Below are 22582 nucleotides of genomic sequence, written 5' to 3' on the forward strand. Positions count from 1 at the left end.
GGAGGGGGCGCACCGTGGCCCCCGCCCCCAAGACTTCTCATTGGCCGAGCTGACGTGCAAGAGGGCATCATGGGATACGGAAGCCACGATTCAACCTCAAGATAATAAAGCCGATCAATTGGTTACTTACGTTGTGGAGATACAGAAAGCGGTGTTCAACATCGGTTCGGGTTCGGGTTCGAGGGGGGGGGGGGGGGGTTGTCACAGAGCAAAAGGAAGCAGAGGCTGCGGCTGTTAATCAATGGAACCCCACGGGCAGGCCTCTTCATCGTCATGTGTGCGGCTTCAAGGTTGTCTGTCGGCCGCTCGACAAACTGCCGACAGACAAAAAAAAAGACAAAAAAAAAGTTGAGCCGGGAGAGGCCACAGACGCAAAACGGCGGGAAGGCAAAAAGGCCTTTAAAGGTTCATCCCCTCATCCAAACCCCCCAGAACTCCTCCAAACCTCGAGGAGGGAGGGAGCAATCGGGATCGGTCGTGCGGCGATTGCAGACGCGCCTACCCGCCGACTTTCATCCCTTCAAGCAGGTTGTCGGAACGAAGGAAAAGAAAAACAGGAGATTTGATATTTGGTTTTCTTTCTGCTGAAAAGCCGACTGAAGAACACAAACTCTTTGGAATGAACGTTCCAAGTACAGCCGTGACTTGGGAACAAATGTAAGGAGCACAAATGGCCACCAGAGGGAGCCAAAGCCAAGCCTAAAACCAAAGCGGATTTGCTTTCCTATCCTACCGCCGACTTACGTGACTGGACTGTCGATGTTGGGAGAAGTGAGGCCACTGGCGGCCATCTTACGTTGCCACTGGCGGCCATCTTACGTTGCCACTCACTCAGCTGACCTCAACTTGAATTTCTCTGCGGCGTTGCGCTGCATGTACGAGTCACTTTTCATTTTCTCTTCCAAGCGCCAGATGCTACGCAAAGATTGATCTGCATCGTGTTGTCACGATGTCACGTCCGCAATCACGTGATAGTGAAGCTCGTCCGGATAGGAAACGTTCAGCTAACGTCTGCCGGTCACATTGGACCATATTGAGATGATGTCATGTGAATGGTTGATGCAAAGCGTCCGCTTGACCCCTCGCGAGTTTCTCGTGACTCCCGAGCGGAAAAGTTCCCAGCACCGACGCTTGTCAGTCAAACGGCAACGTAAGATGGCTGCCGTCTGACTGCAGCCGCGAGGGTCCAGTCATACAGATTCCATACAAGACCTGATCCTGCTCAAGACGTTGCCGGTGCGGACCCCTAAAGGCCTCGCTTTCATTTGCACCGCCTCCAAATTTGGATTGTTGTGTGTGCGTGTTGCGTGTTGCTCTGCGTGAGTTGAAAGGACATTTCGTCTCCAACGGCGGATGGCCAACGTCTCCGCGGGACGGCCCGACAGGACGTCTACCGGTTGCCGGTTGGCGCATCCGGACTCTGCCGTCTTCCCAACACAAAGCTTCCATTGAGGCGTCTCTGTCAGAGCGGGTCCGCGCGATGACAACGCTGGGGTTCCCATGACGACCGCGGCGGGGTCCCCCCCCCGCACCAAGTGGACTCTTTGCTTCGTCGCTGCCGGTTTGACAAAGTGGCCGGCTGGTGGCCTTTTCTTCAATCTGCCGGCAATGAAGCGAGCGGTTGGCATGCGAAGCTTTTTGGCGTCAGCGCCGCGTCGCTCGTTGGCTGGCATCGCTCGCCGGCTGGCGCCGCTTCACTTGAGGGAGCTTCAACTGCTACCTTCTCCAACCTTGTCTTCCTTTCAAGGCATTTTCTTGCCGGACGGCACATGCAGAAGTGCCGGTGTCCCGACAAAACAGCGTACCCGTCGGAGGAGCATTCCTTGCACTTGTGTGCCGTAAGAACGGGTTTGGTGTTAGCTTGAGTTTAGCGTGAGGCTACAGATGGTTTACTAACGGGCATGCTGGAATGAGAGATCTGAGCGTGCGCCTGTTGATCAAATTGGCAGAGCGCCACGCTGGCCGTTGCGGCGTAGCGAAGGCGCGACCTGTGGCGGACGTTATGACAATTGGGGGGCAGAAAGCAGCGCAGGTGCGCTTAAGGCCATCTTGGCGAACAGGCCGGGAGGCCGACACAGGACGGCCGGCACAGGACGGCCGACACAGGACGGCCGGCACAGGACGGCCGGCACAGGACGGCCGACACAGGACGGCCGGCACAGGACGGCCGGCACAGGACGGCCGGCACAGGACGGCCGACACAGGACGGCCGGCACAGGACGGCCGGCACAGGACGGCCGACACAGGACGGCCGACACAGGACGGCCGACACAGGACGGCCGACACAGGACGGCCGGCAGGCCTGCGGGGAAGTCAGACGCATTTGACTGCCAACACGGGGACGATTAGAAGGTTAGCAAACTTTTGCTGCGCCCTCAAAGTGGCGATTGCTCCATTTGTCGATCAATGGGCGGATTGCTGCAGAGTTGAGCCCGACTGGACGCGGCCGCCGTTGCCGTGGCGATGACGTGAGCGGTCCCCCGCCGCAACCTGCTCTCACTTTAGGAGCTCATCTGGATTAGCCGCTCAGCCCCATCAGCCTCGTCCCCCCGCCGACTTTCCCAGCAGGAAGTCCGGGACAGATGGTCAGACCCCCGGGGGGACGGGGGGGTTGTCATTTGTTGACGTGGAAGTCGCTGATCCGGAGGCGTTGGTCTCGACCTCGCTAATTGCAAACCTGGCTCGAACCAGTCACCGACGAGGATGAAAACGGCAGACCGTCGTCGTTCGCCACCACCGACGCGGCGCGGCGTCGACTCGCTTCAGCGGCAAACCACGAGGCACTCCAGCCAGATGTGCCAAGGCCAGACACACACACACACACAGGAGGGGATGAGGGGGGGGGGTGTCACGCCAGGGGGGCAGTCACTCCTGATGCGGGTCACGCGAGAAGCATTTCACATCTGCTTACAGAAGTGAAATGTTTGTTTGAATCTTTTTTACAATTAAGAAAGTTGCACATTTGGAGAAAGAAGGAATATCGCTCCTTTCTGTGCTTGACAGTCAAGTGGCGTGCGTGCGTGCGTGCGTGCGCGCGTGCGCCATTTTCCAGTTTGTCTCCTTCTCTTGCCAGTCTTGTGTCAGTCTTTTAGGACAATGTGTCTTTTTGGAGGAAATTGAAAAGTCCTCTTGAAACAATCCGACATCTTCCCTCTATTTAAGAACAAACAAAATGTTCCGCCTTCTTTTTGACTATTTTTGCTCCTGCAGATTACAAACTGGACGTCTGGTTTTGTTTTTGGACATGTTGGACGTGCGCTTCCTGCCAGGTCGCTATCTGGTCCGGACCGAGCGCGGGCAGGAAGCGTCGCGCGGCCGACGCCTGTCACTCAAGTCGCTGACGGCGGGCCACGCCCCTTTCCTGTGACGTGACAACGTGAGTATCTTTGTGCCAGGAGTTTGAGTTAACCCAAAAAGTTTGGGGTTTTCTCAGAATGAATCATGTTCAGCAAGCACACTTGATGGCTTTTGTTGTTGTTGTTGTTGTTGTTGTTGTTGTTGTTGTTGTTGTTGTTACTGGAAGTGCAACAATGAAAGCAACTCCATAAAGTCATGAAATTGGATTGTTTTCTTCGGTCCTCCCTCGAAACTCCACGAGAGGAAAAAATGGCTGCACCTGCTCGTGTGTCTACATGCGCCCTGCCAATTACCCATTGGGGGGGAATAATAATAATAATAATAATAATAATACCTCCCATCCAGCAGGTGCATTCACGTGCGCTGTGACGTCACTCAGGTAGCTCGGCCGTGTCAACTTGCTGCATCAGCTGTGACGTCACAGCCTCAAAGTGACCACCGTGACCCCTCCTCCTCTGCTCGCGCGGGTGCTGTGCTGTGGGAAGGGGGGACAGGGGGCGTGGCGATGTGTGTGGGTGGGCGGGGGTGCGGGGGGGCGTCCGCGGTCCGGCCTCATTGTTCGGGCGTCATGGAAGCGGGCGGGCGGGTGTGAGCGCGCTCCGCGCCGGACAGAGGCGAAGGTGACGCTTGCGTGCGCTCGTGACGGGACGCGCGCGGACCAAAAGCTGCCGGAGCTCCGGTACCGGCGGTACCGGCGGTAACGTCGGCGGCGGCGGGCGGGCGGGTGTGCGCGGCCCAGTGCGTGCACGCGCGCGTGTGTGGAGCCGACATGGAGGAGCGCGCGCGCTTCCAGAGGAGAAAACAAGCCAACCCGCGCAGGAAGGACGGTAAGACATGCACGCGCACGCGCACGAAGGAAACCTGCATGCGCGCGATCCACTTCATCTTCACACTTCAAATACAAACTGCGAAAAGTTGACAAAGTTGAAATATTTCACAAACCATTCGACTGAACAACAACAACTTCCTGGCATGACCGTGTGTGTGTGTGTGTGTGTGTGTGTGTGTGTGTGCGTGCGTGCGTGCGCGCGCGAGTATGACTTGTGTGGAGTTTTATTAAGTGCTGGATGTCCGACGAGTGCAAGTGAGGACTAGTGATAGACTGAAATGTTGTTGTTGTTGTTGTTGTGGGTTTTCAGGGCCGATACCGATTATTAGCCAATATTTGTTTTTAAAAACCAACTTTGTATGAATTGAGTTTGCTAAAGCAACTTTTCAAATGTTCAACACTTTTCATTTGAAACAAGTCAAGAATAAAAAACAACCCAAAATTGCATGCATGGAGCTTCCGGGATCAACAGTTAAATTCAAGACAATAAAAACGCTCCCTAAAGATTCCGACTGTAAATAAAGTTTTCCAAAATGTCAACATCATTTTTATCATGATGTTTTTTTTACTCATAAAAAGTGTCGGGAGTTCCCAGCGTTTTTTCCCTTCTCAAGTCAAGTGTAAATGGAAAGAAATACTTCAATGGAACGTTCCTCGTATCGGACTGAACAACAAAAGCGAACGCAGCTCATTTGGGCTTTTTGTTGTAAAAGGTTGCAAAAGATGTTCGCAGCCACACAGCGATCAAATTGTCCCAACATGTTGAAAATGCATCTGTAAGCATCTTACAAATCCTGAGGAAAAGGCCAAATTGTTGGCAAGCGTTGGCCATGACAAATTTCGGCACCGATTATTGGTCCAGTCGCCAGCGAGGACGAGAGGAGCGGCCTTTTCCGCTTGGGTCCGAATTGCAAACAAAAAGCAAAGTCAGGCAAGTTTCGCTTTTTGGGTGTCGCAGGCCAAATGACGGCAAAACTTTCCGAGCGCCTCGTCGTCCACCGCAAGCGTCAAGTCACAACTCGTGTAGGCCTCAAATGGGAAACAATCGAGTGGAAGGGAGCAAATGGGGGCGTGGCTTCTGGCGTCATGTGACCACGTGATGTCATCTTACATGGCAATTCTGATTTGCAACATTTGGAACGTTCGCTCCCGAAACATCGCGTGCGCTCTGACAACGGCAGCTCAAGTCTTGTACGCAGCGGCAATGGCCCCGCCCCTTTTTGCACTCATACAAATGGCTTTGATTGGCTGAGCTCCCCCGGCAAGGTCACGCGCGCGCGCACACACACGCCAATCAATAGCTGATGGCTGGATGAAGGTGTCATCATTAACCGCCCTAACTCGTCCGGCGTCCTTGTTAGTAGTCCGAGTCAGCAGACCAGTCCAAAGTGCACGCAAGGGTCCCAATTAAAAGTCCGAGTCTCAAGTCCTCGTCAAGACTTGCAGTCTGCAGTTCTTGAGCACGTCAAATGTGTGTGCGTTCTCTCAAACGTGTCCTCTTTGCCAACAGACCGCCCCCCCCCCCCCGATTGACCCCCATCCCCCCCCCTACCAGATTGCCCCCCCCCCCCCGCGCACCCATGCGTGATGTATCGCCCCTCCCCTCCGCTGCCCACGATGGAGGAATGACAAGCTGTCAATCAAACAATGACGCGTGTTGCCTCAGCCCGGTTTGTGTTTCGGTGCAATTTTGTCATGTGACACTCACAGAAAATGTTTAACTTAAGATGTATGTCATTTTTTTACATGAGAATTTTTTTTTTATAGATCATTTTAACCAAATAAACCTTATATGTTACACATACGTTATAGTCTAATAAAACCTATTTATTTCATCATCCATGTATTTAGTATGAATAAAGTATAATTACTCTAAATTAATAATAATGAGAGTATTTATTGAAAATACAAAAAGTATATTGTTTGAATGCATAATAATCAGGTTAATGTCCATTTTTTACTTTCTTTTTATTTTTATGTTTTTGGGATGAAACTGAATGCAGACATCCCAAAAAACGTCACATGTGATTCTACTTCATGAATATTAAATGCCTAAACTTGAGGAATTTGCATTTCAAATAAACAGTTTGCATCAGACAAGGTTTATTTGGTCGGTTGGTGTTAAAATGATCTAAAACAAATGTATGGGAATTTGGTATGTCCAAAAATGACATCAATCTTAACTTAGACTTGAACTATTTGTGTGAGTGTTGCACGTGAAGGCGGCGATGATGCTAACGATGATGCTAACGGTGTTAGCATGTGACAGGCGGGCGGGCGGAAGGAGGTCAATCAATCACACGCGGCCCGCTCCGACTTGCTGCTGCGCTGCGATTGGCTGACGTCGCCCAAGTTGATGCGCCTGGTGGCCGTTTTTCTTTATTCCAATTTGCATGTTGGCTCCGCCTCCTCCCTCCATCCACAGGTCAATGAGATGATGTGGACGTAGCTCTCGGGAGCGCAACGAATGGCTGTCACATGGTCGGTGGCGGCGCAAGCTTGCTTCCGGCGGCGCAGCTTCCAGGCAGACATTTTCAGTCCGTCGATTATTTATTGATGGTATCGGTGCGGCCGATGGTGGCTGATTTGCCGCCATCTAGTGGCCGTTTTGGGATCAGGACGTAGAAATTTGAAAGGAGAAGAATAGAACATTTGAAGGGAAAATGCCATTTTGGGATGCGTCGCGCTTTCCTCGAAATGATCGCTCATTGTTTGAACCTGTACTGTCGGTATTCGGTGTCAGTATCGGTGGCTATTCAAGAGTTGAGTATTGCCGAGCATCCGCTCGTTGTGTGATCATGATTGGATGTCAAAATTGGTCGCCTGACAGGAACACGATGACTTCAACTTTTTCACACTTCCTGCGTCAGCACTTTCACTTCTGCAAACCTTCCCGGAACCTGGCTACGAGCGCGCGCGCACGCACGCACACACGCACGCGCACACGCACAGAGTGCAGTGATGTGATGATGTATTGTAAATAAGCCCCTCCCTCCCGCAGTGTGGGATGACGCCATCACGACGGCACGGCAACGGCAACAAGGACAAAGTGAAGAGGACGAGACGCTTGGTGAGTCGCCACGGCAACGCGCGCCTCCGCCAGCACCTCAACATTTGTGGTGGCAAGAACCGAACCCCGGACTGCAGCACTTTTGGCCGCTCTCGCATCTGACGTCCCCAAAAAATGTCAATGTCGAGACGACATTTCAAACGCAGGCGACATCTTTTCGCAATACTTTTAACGATAGGCTGCTCGTCGGACATCCTGCACAAAATATTTGCATCAAATGTCAAAAATACATTTTTAGATCATCAACTTTCTTTTTTTAACTTACGTTTCAAGTGTGCTTAGCAGACACCCTCCAAATGGATTTTGGGTGACGTCACAACCACGGTCGCCATTTTGCCGGCTAAACGGGCCGCTTTGTTGGAAAGTGATCAGCATCAAAGCGCGCGCACTCATTTAGGCCTTTCGAAAGCCATCAAATGCCGCTTGCTCGCATTAGCATTAGCGACGCTAGCCACATTAGCATTAGCGCCGCTGGAGCTGCCATGAAATGCTGGCATCGGGTGGCGTGTAATCGAACGTCAGCACAATCAAGTCCAATTTTTGGGCGTCCTTAATTATCGCTTAAAGTTGATTTCAAGACGACGTTGCGTTACTGATCTCGGCGACCAGTCGCGTTGTCATTATGCCGATATGCTGCCGGGAACAACTTCAAAATAGGAGCGTGACAAGACGTCGAATTCCAGTTGACCTTCTCAACGCGCGTCAGCATCAAGCGTCTCTGTGACGGTTTTCCGCGAAATAAGCGCAAACCCCTAAAAATGTTTGTTTTTTAAGGAAATAGAAGAAGAAATCTCATGGCATTCAAATCCCGCGAGATCTCGTCGTATGAGATCTCATCTCATAGATGACTTCATGCTTCTTTTGTCTTTATTTTAGACTTAGCGAACCTTGAAGACACACAGATTTATGTACGATCAATCGGATATTGTAATCGGATATGATCAATGTATTGCTTGTGTTCATTTAAAAAAAAAAAAGCCTGGGAAGCCACGTTTCGGTTCTTTGGGTTTGGCTTTTTGTTCGAGTTTGGGTGGTAATGTTCTTTGTTGTGTTTCGTTTTGTCTTTCTTGTCGTTCCCCTTTTCTCGTTATGTCCAATGTTTGTGTAGCCAATCAGTGCCCTCAGCCACTTGTTTCCACAGGTGTGTCTCATTCGTGTTGGTGTATTTAGTCTGTTGTGTTATGCCAGTCGCAATGTCCAGGTCATGTGTGGAAATTGGGCCTTTTCTCTCGTCAAACTTAAGTCCTTGTCGAAGTCAAGTCGTCCGCGTCACAGTTCAGTCATCTTCGTTTAGCCAAGTTGCCCACGTTCTGCTAGTCCAGTCACGGCGACCAGTCTACTCTCGTCCCGTCCAGTCACGGCGACCAGTCTACTCTCGTCCAGTCCAGTCACGGCGACCAGTCTACTCCCGTCCCGTCCAGTCACGGCGACCAGTCTACTCCCGTCCCGTCCAGTCACGGCGACCAGTCTACTCTCGTCCAGTCCAGTCACGGCGACCAGTCTACTCTCGTCCAGTCCAGTCACGGCGACCAGTCTACTCCCGTCCAGTCCAGTCACGGCGACCAGTCTACTCCCGTCCTGTCCAGTCACGGCGACCAGTCTACTCCCGTCCCGTCCAGTCACGGCGACCAGTCTACTCCCGTCCCGTCCAGTCACGGCGACCAGTCTACTCCCGTCCCGTCCAGTCACGGCGACCAGTCCACTCCCGTCCCGTCCAGTCACGGCGACCAGTCTACTCCCGTCCCGTCCAGTCACGGCGACCAGTCCACTCCTGTCCCGTCCAGTCACGGCGACCAGTCTACTCCCGTCCCGTCCAGTCACGGCGACCAGTCCAGTCCTTGTCTACTCACCTGCCTCTGTACGTTTGCATAAAGTTCCTCACAGTTTCCCGCCTCGCTGCCGCGTTTCCCCGCATTCGGGTTCGTCATCCACGCGCGGCCATTCCGGACATCATCAAAATTGCACGACTGAAGGAAAGTGACAATTCCGATCCAAATTGTTAGGACGCGGAAGCGTCTGCTCGCCGCTCGCCGCTAATGCGAATGACGGCTGTCACATGACACAATTTGACAACACAGACATTTGCTTGCCATTTTTGTGAGGAGCGACTGAAAAGCATAAGAAGAAGTCGTCCTTGCTGATATTTTCAAACTTGCCCAGAAAGGAAGGGCCGAGACGAGACACGCCCGCATCTCGCCAGCGTCTGCCAAAAGGCCTGAAACTGGTTGCTCATCCACTTGGCATCGGCCACAAAAAGGTCATCAGATGAAGACGGGAGGCAGGCACAGTCAACGAGGGGGGGACAGTTTGGACGTTTGGACCCTCGCAGCCGACGTCGTTTTTTGGTGTGTGAAAGTTTTGTGCTGCTTTTAAGGGTCATCGGCGAGCGAGTACCTTTGGCGCAGCGACACGGCCGTCATCTACCCGGAAGACCCGGACGAGGGGGCGGCGCCTTTGGGCCCGGAGGCGGAGGTCCAAAGTCACGTGACCGCGCAGAAGCCAATCAGAGAGCAGGTCAGTAGAAACGAACCGGAGCGCCACGAAGACCGCTACAATTATTGATGCTAGTAATATTAGCAATACTGCTACAAGTAATATTACTCCTGCGACAGCAATTACTACGAGTACTATTATTTCTAGTACTGCGACTTGCAACGTTCCCACGACTAATATCCCTGCAATTATTTTTGTGCTACTATTAATACAGCTATTATCATCACTCCTATAATAATAATAATAATAATTGCTCTTCCTATTATTATTATTATTATTATATTAATGCTACTTCCACCGCGACAATACTATTGCTAACGTCAATACAACTACTTCTGGTATTAGTCGTACTTGTTGCGCCGCCGCTCGCGCTACGACTTGTAAAAGAAGTGCTTTGACGACACGCGCGCACGCAGTCCGACGACTGCGCCGTCAACTACGATCGCTACTCGGGTGGACGTTACGATGACACGTCCCGACGCCGGCAACGCACATTTCATTCCCCGTCATGACAAAAACATCACATCAGCCAAAACGCACGCACGCACGCACACGCGCGGCCGTGAAGCTTAAAGGACGCGCAGATGGCCGACTGCGCTTAAAAGGAATCCAAATCCACAAACGGCAGCAAAAGTTTCCTTTGCGACGTCGACTTCATTCAGACACTTAACTTTAACACTTTTATTTCTGCTTCTTTTATTTATATGTTTATTTGGAATTCAATTTCTTTCAAGTCAAGTTGATGTTGAGGTTGAAAAGTTTCCAAAGACCCTTTTGACAAAAATCACCTGATCTGACCCCCCTTGCCCCCCAAACGGGCAAGGAAACGCCGAGGGCAAGGGTTTCGCGTTAGCCTAGCCCTTCCTTGCCTTGCAGTCGGACTCACTTTTAGTTGCAATTGTTTGACTTCAGCTTCTTCCTCTTTTGTTACGCTTTTGCACTTCTTGTCGCCGTGCGTCAGCAGCTGCCGGACGAGGGCGTCGCCCACCGAAAGTTCAAGTGCGGCCAGTGTGGAAAAGCCTTCAAGTACAAACATCACCTGAAGGAGCACCTGCGCATCCACAGCGGTAGGTGGGGCGGGCCTTCTTGTCACTTGGAAAGCCGGGAGGGGTCGCGCCGTGCAAAAGGTCGGCGGCGGCGGCGGCGGCGGCGGCGCTTTCAAAAGTAGCGCATGGATCTTCATTGAAAAGACAGAACGCGCACTTCCAAGGGGGGGCGGGAGGCATCGTACGAAAGGTAGCAAATTGGTCGTTGGGAGAACAGGAAGTGAAATTCAAAGGGTGGAGAAGCTAAACTTGGAGTTGAAAGGGCAGCAAGTGTCGTCGACGTAGGGAGGACCCGTTTGAAAGGTCAAGAGGTCATGTAGCGTACGAAAAGTTGAAGAGGCCTGTGCGGCCGCTTGGAGGACATTCGCTAATGGGTTCTTCTTTTCCCCTTGTCTTGTTTTGTGGCCGACTTCCAGGTGAAAAACCGTACGAGTGCTCCAACTGCGAGAAGCGCTTCTCCCACTCGGGCTCGTACAGTTCCCACATCAGCAGCAGGAAGTGCGTCGGGCCGACGGGTCTCCACCGACGCCCGCAAAGGGTCGGGTCTGCCGCCAACTGCTCCACGTCGTCATCCGGTGCCCCTTGCATGGCCCCCGCCCTGGCCCGGCTCCGCCACAAGCTGGAAAACGGCAGAGCGCGCCGGCAAAACCGTCTCGACGTCCAATATGAGACAACGGACTCCGGCCTGGATTACGGGCTGATGATGACCTCTCAGCGTAGCTTTGGGAGACCTGGCGGACCAAACGTAGCCGGGCTTTACGCAAACGGGTTCCTTTCCAACAGCCAGCTGGGACAATTGGACATAGACTTCCTTCTATCGAGGACCCAGGAGAGACAAAAGATGGACAGCAACCCAGGGGAGGTTTTGAAACTCAGAGCTTACGTGAAGGCGCTCGGGGCCCAGATGGAGGAGAAGAATCTACGCGGCAGCCCCACTCGGAGCTTCGTGGACGACACCCTGGAGTTGGTCAACCAGGGAAAGGGTGAGTCGGACCAAAACATACAACACAAGACGAAACAGACAAACCTGTCCAAAGAGGAATCCTGCTCAATCTTACCTTGTCGGTTCTGCAAGGAGACTTTCCCAGGACCCGTTCCGCTACACCAACACGAGCGCTACCTGTGCAAGATGAACAAAGACATCCCAGTTCTACATCCTGCCAGGATCATTCCAGGTTTGGAGTCCTCGGAACGGCCCGCGTCCACTAAGGAACCTTGCGCCAGCCCCACAACCCCTCGCAAGGATCGCTTGTCAGTCATGCAGACGAACTGGGCCATGGATACGGAGCCCGACTCGGAGGAACTGATCAAGATTTCGTTGGCTGTGGGGCTTCCGCAAGAGTTTGTTCGGGACTGGTTCACTCAGCGGATTCCCAGTCCTCCTGAGTGTGGCGGATCAGAACTGCACCAGATCTTGAGACGCTCGCCAAAGCTGTCAAACGGTGATGCCTTCCTGGGACAGTTGACAACAAAGAGTCCAGGGGATAGAACACCCGACCCTTTGGACCACAATAGTCGGTCACCGCTCAACTTATCATCCTCGTCCTCCAAACAATCGCAGAGTACCTCCTACACGCCAAACAGTCTGGTCTGGGAGGACCATCACGCCGAAACTCCGCTCGATCTTTCTGTGCCCAAACACCTGGCACACCGATTCACCATGAAAAGCAGCTCCAACGGTCTCAAACTGGAACCGAGAGGACCCCAAGGCGTCCAAGGACAGACTTCAGGATCCGTAGACCTGCTTGACGCCAAGAAAGCGTTCCTTGCCTCTGAGGGTGGCAAAAACTGCCATCAGATGGACAACAGTGCCACGTTTGGGACCAGTCCATTCTACCAGTCCCTCCCTCCGCACGGGACCTTCTCTCCGCCGACGTTCATGTCCCCCCCCCAGTACCCAGTCCTGGACACGATGAACTTCATATCCCAAATGGCGTACACTTACGCTAGCGGGGCAGCCATCTTTGCCGACATTCCGCACGCCAGGAAAAAAACGTGGCAAGCAACCTCCCAGGTGCGGTTTTGAAATTATTGTGGTACCTTGACTCATGGGAGAGATTGTGTGTGGGTGCGCGTGGGTGTGAATTTGGGAAAGCAGTTTTTTTGTTTGCGTTGCCTTTTCTTCTTTTTGGAATGATGCTTGTATTTGGCTAATAGTGCTTGCTTGCGCATGTCGAAGAGTGAAGAGTGTGCGCTGCAGGATGGGGCGGTGGGAGGTACGGGGGGGGGGGGGGGGGCTTGGCGGGCTTGGCTGTATTAGGACGGTGCTTTTTACGCAGGTCTGCAGACCTAAGCTCTGTCCAGACTTGGGATCATAGCGGGTGGGGGACATGGGGGCAAGGGGCTCCAGAAGGTGTCTCCGAGTAAACAGGTGTGGGATTATCATTCTGTGTGTGTGTGTGTGTGTGTGTGTGTGTGTGTGTGTGTGTGTGTGTGTGCGTGTGCGTGTTAGAGGTCGCTGTTGGACGGGTCTCCGGATTACCTGTCAGGTGCGGAGCAGCTGACAGAAAGCCAGTCAAAAGTGACGACTGCGAGTGGCACTGCGAGTGGTACGTACGCCTGCGACTTGTGCCACAAAACATTCCAGAAGACCAGTTCCCTCCTAAGACACAAATATGAGCACACAGGTACATTCCACATTTTTATCATCTTTCATGACACAAAAACAACCGTGTTCAGATTCAGATGAAAAGTCACCTTCAGTGATCAGACTTCAAAGAGTCACATAAGAGTCATGGTTCAAACAGACGCATTTAAAAGAGTCGAGTCATTTATGAGTCACTTTTAAAAGAATCTTGTTTAAAAGCGCCACGTGGTTAACGGATGCATGAATAAGAACGATGTTGGAAAGAGTCAAGTTGAGTCGTGTTTTGTAGTCGTGTATAAGCCAACATGAGTCACATGAGCCATGGATAAGAAGTGATACGTATCACATAGGTAGAAGTGTCCCATTGAAGAGTCAGGCTTCAAAGAGTCAGGCTTAAGAGTCATATAAGAGTCATGGTTCAAACAGATGGATTTAAAAGAGTGGAGTCATTTATGAGTCACATTTGGAAGAATCTTGGGTCGCGTGTTAACAGATGCACGTATCCGAATGATGTTGCAAAGAGTCGCGTGTCATTTCAAAGAGTCAAACATGAGTCACGTTTGAAAGAAGAGCCATATGTAAGAAGAAAGACTCATTGATAAACAAAGCCTGTTTTCGAGTCACATAGATGTAAGAGTCCGTTTGAAAAGTCACGTGTGGGAGTCATTGCGTTAACGCCAAGCAAACTTGAAGCTGCCGTTATTCCGATGTGTGCAACTGGCAATTCAAACGCTTTTGTTCATTTGACGTCTTTGAAAATGCTTCATTTAAGTTGACTTTTCATCCGTTTTAGTTATTTTTCATACGTTTTTTTTAATACACAGTACCTAATATTTGTTGAGTGCCCCCCCCCAAAAAAGTCATTGTAATAAAGGAAGTCAACTCGGATTCCCAGGTGACTGTTGGCTCTTCCTTTGTCAGCATTCCGCAAATTGAAAAGCTCATTTATGAAATGAACGGACAGACAAAACCAAAGGACATTTTTGCTGTAATTAGAGTTTGTTTGATAAAAGTAAAATGTCGTTTGACTTTGTTTTTGGAAAGCACTCTCGTTTTTGGGAAAAAAATTTTTTTTCAATTGTAGTTCTTTGCTTGCTTTTTGTGTGAAGGTGTCTTGAAGGCGCCGTGTGTGTCAATCTTCCTTCAGAGAGTCCTGTTGAGCGTGCGTGTGCGTGTGCGTGTGCGTGCGCGTGTGTGTCCTCAGGCAAGCGTCCCCACAACTGCCACGTCTGCCAGAAGGCCTTCAAGCACAAGCACCACCTGATCGAGCACTCGCGTCTGCACTCGGGAGAAAAACCCTACCAGTGCGACAAATGCGGCAAACGCTTCTCGCACTCGGGCTCGTACTCGCAGCACATGAACCATCGCTACTCCTACTGCAAGAGGGAGGCCCAGGAGAGGCGGGCCCAACGCCCGCCGCCGGACGCCGCCTACCCGGACCGCCCCGTCGGACTCTCCCACTCCGCTCCCGTCTTGACGGCGGCGCATGGTTTCGGGGAGGAGGAGGAGGTCCGGACGGACCCCGCCGGCGAGCAAGACCCCCGTTCGCACCGCTAAGCGCAACCTGACTGTTTTTCATTTCACAACATTTGCACTTGGGGGGTTTGGGGTTCTCATGTGGAGTCCCGGCTGGACCGAACACTCGAGTCGTGGACTGTTGGTCTGCTCAACGCCGCTGACGTCCGAGCTAAACAAAACTAAGACAAGCTCAACAAAGTAAAGCTAAGCTAAGTGAAGCTAGGCTAAGCAAAGCGATGCTAAGCTCGGCCCTTTTAGCTCAACTGGACTCGGGCCGGTGCTGAGTTTGCGCGGATTGTGGTTCCGTTCATCCTGCAGCTGTTTGATCTCAACTCAACGCGTCCGCCAAACACGACGTCGTCACGTGGCGTCGTCTGTCTACCGAAGCCAATATGGCCGCTTGCTCGTGTCGCTCTCAGTCCTGACGTCAATCTCCAGGATTTTCTGCAACGGTTTCTTGAGCTTCTCATTTCACCCGCTCTTCTTTCCCGCTCCTTCGTCCGCCTTGTGATGTGTCCGACAATTGCGACGTCTTCTGATGACGAGCGTCCAGTCGCGTTGGATCGCTGGCATGTCCGACTTCTGTCCAGCCTCGGATTGGGAAAAGCGCAAGAACGTTTTTCATTTCAAATCGATTCCTGGATTTGTTTTGTTGCTGACAAAAGCTACTAATTGATCCACAAAATACAAAGTTGTTTGATCCAGCACGTCCCTCCCACCTCTTGTGCTTCACAGTCCAGTCCAGTTTTTGTGAGTCGCCCTCCCTCCCGTACCTTCCCTTCGCTTGCGGGGCAAACTCGTGAACTCGGACCACTCGATATCAAGCTAATCCTATCACGAGCAGTTAGGGCTCATTTTGGCTGCATTGAACGACAGGTCACTCATGTTTTTTTCAGGAAATCTTCCATGTGCTCCTTTTGGAATTGCAATGAGAGAGGCGCGCTTTTGGCATGCTAACATGCTAATATGAAAGCCCAAGTGCTCCCGACCAGCTGATTGGCTGATTGGCCGTTATCATTGAAGCTCCAATTTTGTGTGTGAGACTGCACGTTTTTTGAGCTGTAAAATGAAAGCCAAATGACGGACATGTTTGAATGAAGTCCACTCCATTAGTATTTATTTAATTGAAATGAAATGCTATCGAAATGTATTGCTCCTCTAACTAATGTGTGTGACTGTAAACAAAAAAAGAAAAGAAAGAAAGCTACAGTAGTTATTAAACTAGAGTGTTGAATTGAAGGTGTGTGTGTGTGTTTTTTTTAATGCCTATTCAGAATTAAGCTGTAACACAAAAAAATCACCCTCACATGTCGGCGTTAACGTCGTCGCTCATCCGTCGTCAGCGTCATCGTAAGAGCTGACGCCATGACGTCACACGCGCCACGTGATGTCAGGCCGTCACGCCAGCCGAATGGAGTCACAGGTGCGTGTTCGCGTGTGTTGTCTCGTCATCATCAGTCTTGATTCTTATGAACTTAGCCCTCCTTAATTAGCCCTTCGCTCCTCGCGTCCAGCAGGCTGAAGTGTTTTGCTGTCTGGCGTCGCTGGACTTTTCTTGCCGTTGAGCTCAGCTCTGCTTACTGCTAACAGCTAGCCGAGCTAACTGCTAAATCCAAGCCGGGCGGCGGGACGCAAGCTAACGCGGCTAACCTTGCTAAGCTAAGCTAAGCGAAGCGACGGAGTCTCGACTGCGCGAGGAGGCAGGCGACTCATTTGAGCACGTTTGAACGCGGTTGAGGCGTCTGGAAAGAAAACGAGTTGTGTGTGCGCGCGCGCGCGCGCGTGCGCGTGTCACACTTCCAGGGTGCCGAGATTGACTGACGTTATATTATCGATAACTTCCAACGGACCACACAACAACAAGAAAAGGAAACAAAAGCACCTCGCTGTGCTGATATAGTCGTTTTTGATCGCGTGACCCTTTCCAAGAGGACTTGATTTATGGGAGACCACAAGCACCAGTCATACAAATATTATCAAATCATTTATTTCCCTGTCACAAAGTCTTAGTGGAAGTTCGGATTTGTTTTTCAAGCCGTCTGGAAGGACGCTGGACTTCATGTGAAGTCAATGACACCTTTGTTGTTGTTTTTAAATCCGAATATATTTGTGGACACACAAACCAACAGAAGAAGAGAATTGTCATTTGTAAATCCTGATTGAATGTTGTGGTTGTGGTTGACAACACCAAAAGACGGGAAACAGCCATTCCTTTGGCCCATCATAATGGCGCCGTTTTGTTCAAAGTTAATTGCAACAAAGATGTCTATTTTCTAAGAAAGAAGACGAATTCAACGTGAGACGCGAGTCGGACATTTTGGTGGGGACAAAAACAGGCCGATTGAGCCCAGGATGAATGAAGTCTTCTCACAGAATTCTTCACTCGTTCGCCACCTGGCTGCTAATCACACCTCAAGTCTTTTTTGGACTGATTTGAAGCAAGAAGAGTCGAGCGAGTCGTGTTTGCCTTTGTGCGGGTCCGACGAGCCCTTCCAATCTCTTTGTTGAGAATCATTCCTCATTCCCGACTCTCCATTTTCATCCAGTGCGCCACATCGTTGCCTGAGCGCCAACAATGGCGTTCCGTCATTGCTGTCCCAGAATGACAAGAAAGGCGGCGTTGATGACCTTCTGCGACCTTGGCACAAACAATCAAAGTGCGCGCTTGGAGGAGGTCACGTGACGCGGATGTTATCGTTTGTGAAGGACGCCGCCGTCGCGCTTATTCGGCGACACAATAGCAGCCGTAATGACAAGCGAGGGCCTCCCTGGTGGCGCCGATAGGCCGCCCGCCTCATTTGCGTCTGCAGATACGCCTGATGGAGCCGCCATCGCCGCCGCCGCAAATGACCTGGCCATTGTGTCCCTAATGGAGTCAGCCGCCGGCCGCAGCTGCCACTCAGCACGCCTGTCAATCACTTTTTGGTCTTCTTGTCCGCGTGCTCAGGCCGCGCCCCCTCCTGCCCGGGTCCTGCTCCTGGAACCATTCTACGGAGGGTCCCACAAGCAGCTGCTGGACCTGCTGAGTGCCCACCTGGACTCCTGCGTGGCCTTCACCGCGCCGGCCAAGAAGTGGCACTGGAGGGCCCGAACCTCGGCGCTCTACTTCAGCCAAAAGGTCCCGCCCAACCCTGGCTACAGGTGGGTCCCGCTTGGCCAAGTTCTTCCAGAGCTTCTTCCGGACCCAGCTGGGACTTCTGAGACCGGCATTCTGACACGGATGACTTTGGCCCCTGTTTGATTGCGTCTCCCGTGGCCGGCAGGGTTCTGTTCTGCAGTTCGGTTCTCAACCTGTGCGAGCTGGCGGCTCTTCGACCCGATCTGGCCCGGCTGAAAAAGGTTCTGTACTTCCACGAGAACCAATTGGTGTACCCGGTACGCAAGGAGCAGGATCGGGACTTCCAGTACGGCTACAACCAGATTCTGTCGTGGTAAGCAAGCGTGGCGTGCCCGGCCGGGGCCGGCGGCGGCGGCGCGTCTCACATGTGGCGTTTTGTCGGCAGCCTGGTGGCCGATGCGGTGGTCTTCAACTCCGCCTTCAATATGGACTCCTTCCTGTCGTCCCTGGCGCCCTTCCTGAACAAGATCCCGGACCTGCGGCCCCCCCAAGACCTGCTGGCCCTCATCCGGCCCAAGTGTCAGGTTCTTCATTTCCCGCTGCACTTGGCTGACGCCGGCAGGTGACGGACATTATTATTATTATTATCATTATTACGGGACGCCACAATGACCAATCGCGCGAAATGCGTCAGTTGCTTGGCGAGGGATGTTTTGACGTCTCGCAACTTTTCATGTCCGCTTCCCACTTTTATGAGGGATTCGGCGCCGGCCGCTCGGCCGGCCGGCTGCCTGCGTTTGTCTCCGCCGGTGACATCATCGGCATGTGACGCGCGCGTCTTATCCTCCCGCCTCACTTGTTTGCTCTTTAATCAAAGAAGATCAAGTTTAATCGCAAAAACATCTGCTGAGCACCTTCATCCTCCTTAATCCCGTACCTCATCACACAACATCCTCATCCTCAGATGTGCGTGCGTGTGTGTGCGCTTCGCGTGTGTGAAGCTTGTCAGTCAGTCAGGACGGAGGTATTCCACACACACGCGCACGCCGCCATCATCCTCATCTGAGTGTGCGCGCCACCTTCTCCGGCTACACGCACACACATCCTTGTGGTCATTTGTGTGTGCGTGTACGAGTTCCTGCCACGTGTCGCAGCACCTGCCCGTCCGTTTCCTTTTTCCAATTGGTCAGAATTGAAGGAGGCTGTCAAGCCAATCGGCAGATTTGTTTTGGAAAAACAAAAAGTCTTTGCAGACGAGCGTTTATTACGCAATTATGATTTTTTTATATAATAATATATTTATTAATTTTATTTTTAATAGAAAATATTTTATATTTAAATAAAATATAATAAAAAATTTAATAAATAAAAATACAAAAAAGTAGTTATTATATGATATGATATTATAATATATAATAATAATAAATAAGTGTTTGCAGACAAGCGTGAATTTAATTTTTTTTTTTTTAAAGAATTGCATTTCTAATTTTTTTCATCCATCCATCTTAACCGCTTGTCCTCACAAGGGTCGCGGGGGTGCTGGAGCCTATCCCAGCTGGCTTGGGGCAGTAGGCGGGGCACACCCTGAACTGGTTGCCAGCCAATCGCAGGACGCAACAACCATGCACGCCCACAAACACACCTATGGACAATTTGGAGTGTTCAATGAACCTGCCATGCATGTCTTTGGAATGTGGGAGGAAAGCGGAGGAAACCCACGCAAGCACGGGGAGAACATGCAACAACCTCCACCCAGGAAGGCCGAAGCCCGGACTCCATCTCGCGTCCTCTGGACTGGGAGGCGGACGTGCTAACCAGTCAGCCACCGTGCCGCCTTATCATTTTTTTAGATATTATAATATATAATATAAGATATTATTATTTCAAATTTAAAATATTTTATATTTAAATAAAATATAATAATAAATAAAAAATCTAAAAATATATATATTTTTTTATTATATTATACTATAACATGAATGAAGTAAAAAAAAAAAAAAGTTTTAAAATTGCAGAAGTTGCAAAAGTATAATGTGAGGTTGCAAGTCATCGCGTGCCGCTTATCGCTCAACTGACGTGACGTCTTCTGACTGTTGCGGATGTGCTACATCATTGAGCACAGGTGGCGTGCGTGCGTGCGCGCGCCCGCCTGCTGCGTGCACGGGTGTGCCACAGCATGGATGTGCGGTGCCGGCCGGAAGGTCCACGCAACTTCCGGGAAAAGAGAACTTCTCATTTTCATCTCTTTTTTAAATCCTTTCAATGGCCACGGGAAAAAACATTTGGCCGGCAAAAGGCAACAAAAATTCATTCAAGACTTGACGTTGCCTGCTGGATTTTTTGTTTTTGTCTTTTCATGATTTGTAGAAAATGCTGCCTGGAAATCTTGACACGCACACACATGCGTCATTCCTCATTAGCGTGTGCGCGCATTTGTTGTTTTCAGGCTGCTCCCCAGAAACAAACTCCCGGCGGCGGCGCACGGCGATGACGTCATAACACCGCTGACCCGTCCCGACTCTCCCGAGACGCCGCTGCACATCGTTTGGCCTCACCGCTGGTAAGGCGCCAACATGGCCGCCATGTTTGAGCGCTGGCGTGCGCAGGTGAGCAACGTACGCCAATGAGATTAGGCGGCGGCAGGCTGTGTTTTTGCCGTCCTCTCATGTCAGCGGCGCAGGCGGGGGCGCCCTAATCGGCTCGCAACTGAGCAAAACACAGCTGGATTACAGCTGCCGCCGCCACTGCCGCTTTTATTGCGCTGAAATTAGGATTAGCCCACGCCAGACTTCATCTTCTTCTCATCTTTGACGCTAATCTGCTTGTGGCCTGGATACTCACAGGCGGACGCACTCACGTTAGCGACCACGCGGCCCACATTGACCTTTCCACCGGCGCTCGCAACAACGATTGATCCAGCTCGCTTAGAAAATCAGCAGCAATTGATGCCTCTGTTTTGTGTGTGCGTGCGTGCGTGTGTGCGTGCGTAGGGAACATGACAAGGATCCCCAGTTGTTCCTCAGCACCATGTTGAAGTTGAAAGACGAAGGACTGGACTTCCGCTTGTCCGTACTTGGGGAAACCTTCACTGATGTGCCAGGTATGCACACACGCGCACACACAAAGGCGTGCGTGCGTGCGTGCGTGCGTTTTGCATCCGTTTGTTGTTGTTCAGAAGTGTTTTCACGCTGCCGACCTCTGCTGGAGCCGCACGTGCTCCACTGGGGCGGGCTGGCGTGCCGAGAGCGCTACCTGGAGGTTCTGTGCCAGGCCGACCTGGTGCTGTCCACCGCACGCCACGAGTTCTTCGGAGTCGCCATGTGAGACCACAAGCGCACGCACACACCACATTTCACATACTTGTGGGCCCTCGTCAAAATCTTCATCAATAGTGTGTGTGTGTGTGTGTGTGTGTGTGCGTGCGTGCGTGCGTGCGTGCGTGCGTGCGTGTGTGTGTGTGTGTGTGTGTTTAGGTTGGAGGCGGTGCACTGTGGCTGCTACCCTCTGTGCCCCAAAGCTTTAGTGTACCCCGAAATTTTCCCAGGTACAAGCACACACACACTCATTGTTAGTCCCGCCCACATGAGTGTTTTTCCAGCCAGCCAATGGCAATGACCCTAAATGACCTCGCCCCCAGCGGAGTACCTGTACGCCACTCCACAGCAGCTCCTCAAGAGGTTGCGTAACTTCTGCACCCAGCCGAGACACGTGCGCACACACACTCTCAAGGTATCGTGCACACACACACACACACAAGAATTGAAGTTTACAGCAAAGGTCAGAGGTCGACATTGTTGAAGGCGACGGCTGCTTGTGGTGTCAAGAAACATTTTCTGCTCGTGCAAATTTTTTCTTTGGTTAGACATTTTAAACCCCAAAAAAGAAAAGAAAATTGCGCCAGTTTGTGATGTTTTGACATAAATGCAAATCAATGAAGCGGTGGAAGATGGCGGCCACTTTTGTCTCCGGGTCCACACTCCTTCCGGTCTTAGGCTGCGCAGCCGTTCTACTTTCTACTGGCCAAACGTTGAGCGGCGACATATTTATTTTTTAGCCGTAAGAACAACATTTTCGGTGTGGGAAAATAATCACAGCAAAATGCTGCCATGTGAGGAAAAAAAGTAAAAAAGTAAATCAAATGGTTGATGCATTGCAGCAAATGTCAGCTGTCAATCGGGAGTGTGTCTTGTCTTGGCGTCCTTTCGCTTGTCTTTGCTTAGCATGTGATGTGTGTGTTTGCAGGTGGACACGTCCCGTTTCTCGTGGGACGTCCTCAAGGGGGCTTACCGAAGTCTGCTCAGCCCGTGAGCAACCTCCTGCAGCAACGCCCCCCCCCCCCCCCCCCCCCGCCCAAAGAACCGCTTTCTGTGATCATTTGATCATCAATAAACGTGGTTGGCCAGCAGGTAAAAAAAGAAACCGCACAAACATTTCCTTATTCTCCCCCTCACTATTGATTTCCTAATTTATTGTTGTCGGGTCGGAACCTCGCATGTCGCAGTTTGCTCAAATTCATGTCGTTTACAAAATTTTGCCAAATGATTTTATTGTTGCTATGGTCACTTTCGTTACCATTGAGGGTGTCATTCATATCAAATATACGTATGTATTCAATTTGTTTTTT

The 22582-nt window shown here is 51.4% G+C and overlaps 2 protein-coding genes across 8 annotated transcripts; both read left to right on the forward strand.

The window, feature by feature from the left end:
* Nucleotides 1-3936: 3936 nt before the first annotated feature.
* LOC147165131 (zinc finger E-box-binding homeobox 2-like) lies at nucleotides 3937-16123 on the forward strand. Of its 4 annotated transcripts, none has more exons than XM_086090629.1 (7): nucleotides 3937-4184; nucleotides 7188-7256; nucleotides 9631-9770; nucleotides 10711-10816; nucleotides 11212-12809; nucleotides 13248-13422; nucleotides 14587-16123. In XM_086090629.1, the coding sequence occupies exons 1-7, from the start codon at nucleotides 4127-4129 to the stop codon at nucleotides 14937-14939; spliced, it is 2499 nt and encodes an 832-aa protein (XP_085946755.1). In that variant the 5' UTR covers nucleotides 3937-4126; the 3' UTR covers nucleotides 14940-16123. The 4 variants fall into 4 exon arrangements, with proteins under 4 accessions (XP_085946755.1, XP_085946757.1, XP_085946756.1 ...); XM_086090631.1 differs by having other exon boundaries at nucleotides 13248-13344; XM_086090630.1 differs by having other exon boundaries at nucleotides 10714-10816.
* Nucleotides 16124-16224: 101 nt separating this feature from the next.
* qtman (queuosine-tRNA mannosyltransferase) lies at nucleotides 16225-22296 on the forward strand. Of its 4 annotated transcripts, none has more exons than XR_015096626.1 (10): nucleotides 16225-16323; nucleotides 17848-18041; nucleotides 18164-18331; nucleotides 18404-18580; nucleotides 20405-20518; nucleotides 20949-21058; nucleotides 21134-21278; nucleotides 21351-21502; nucleotides 21557-21687; nucleotides 22201-22296. XR_015096626.1 is itself a non-coding variant. In XM_086090634.1 (10 exons), the coding sequence occupies exons 1-10, from the start codon at nucleotides 16288-16290 to the stop codon at nucleotides 22264-22266; spliced, it is 1254 nt and encodes a 417-aa protein (XP_085946760.1). In that variant the 5' UTR covers nucleotides 16225-16287; the 3' UTR covers nucleotides 22267-22296. The 4 variants fall into 4 exon arrangements, 2 of the variants coding, with proteins under 2 accessions (XP_085946760.1, XP_085946761.1); XR_015096627.1 differs by having other exon boundaries at nucleotides 21432-21502; XM_086090634.1 differs by having other exon boundaries at nucleotides 21596-21687.
* Nucleotides 22297-22582: the final 286 nt, after the last annotated feature.

This window comes from Leptonotus elevatus, chromosome 12 (genome assembly GCF_054856555.1).
Source record: "Leptonotus elevatus isolate MCC_2025b chromosome 12, RoL_Lele_1.0, whole genome shotgun sequence".
Classification (NCBI taxonomy): Eukaryota; Metazoa; Chordata; class Actinopteri; order Syngnathiformes; family Syngnathidae; genus Leptonotus; species Leptonotus elevatus.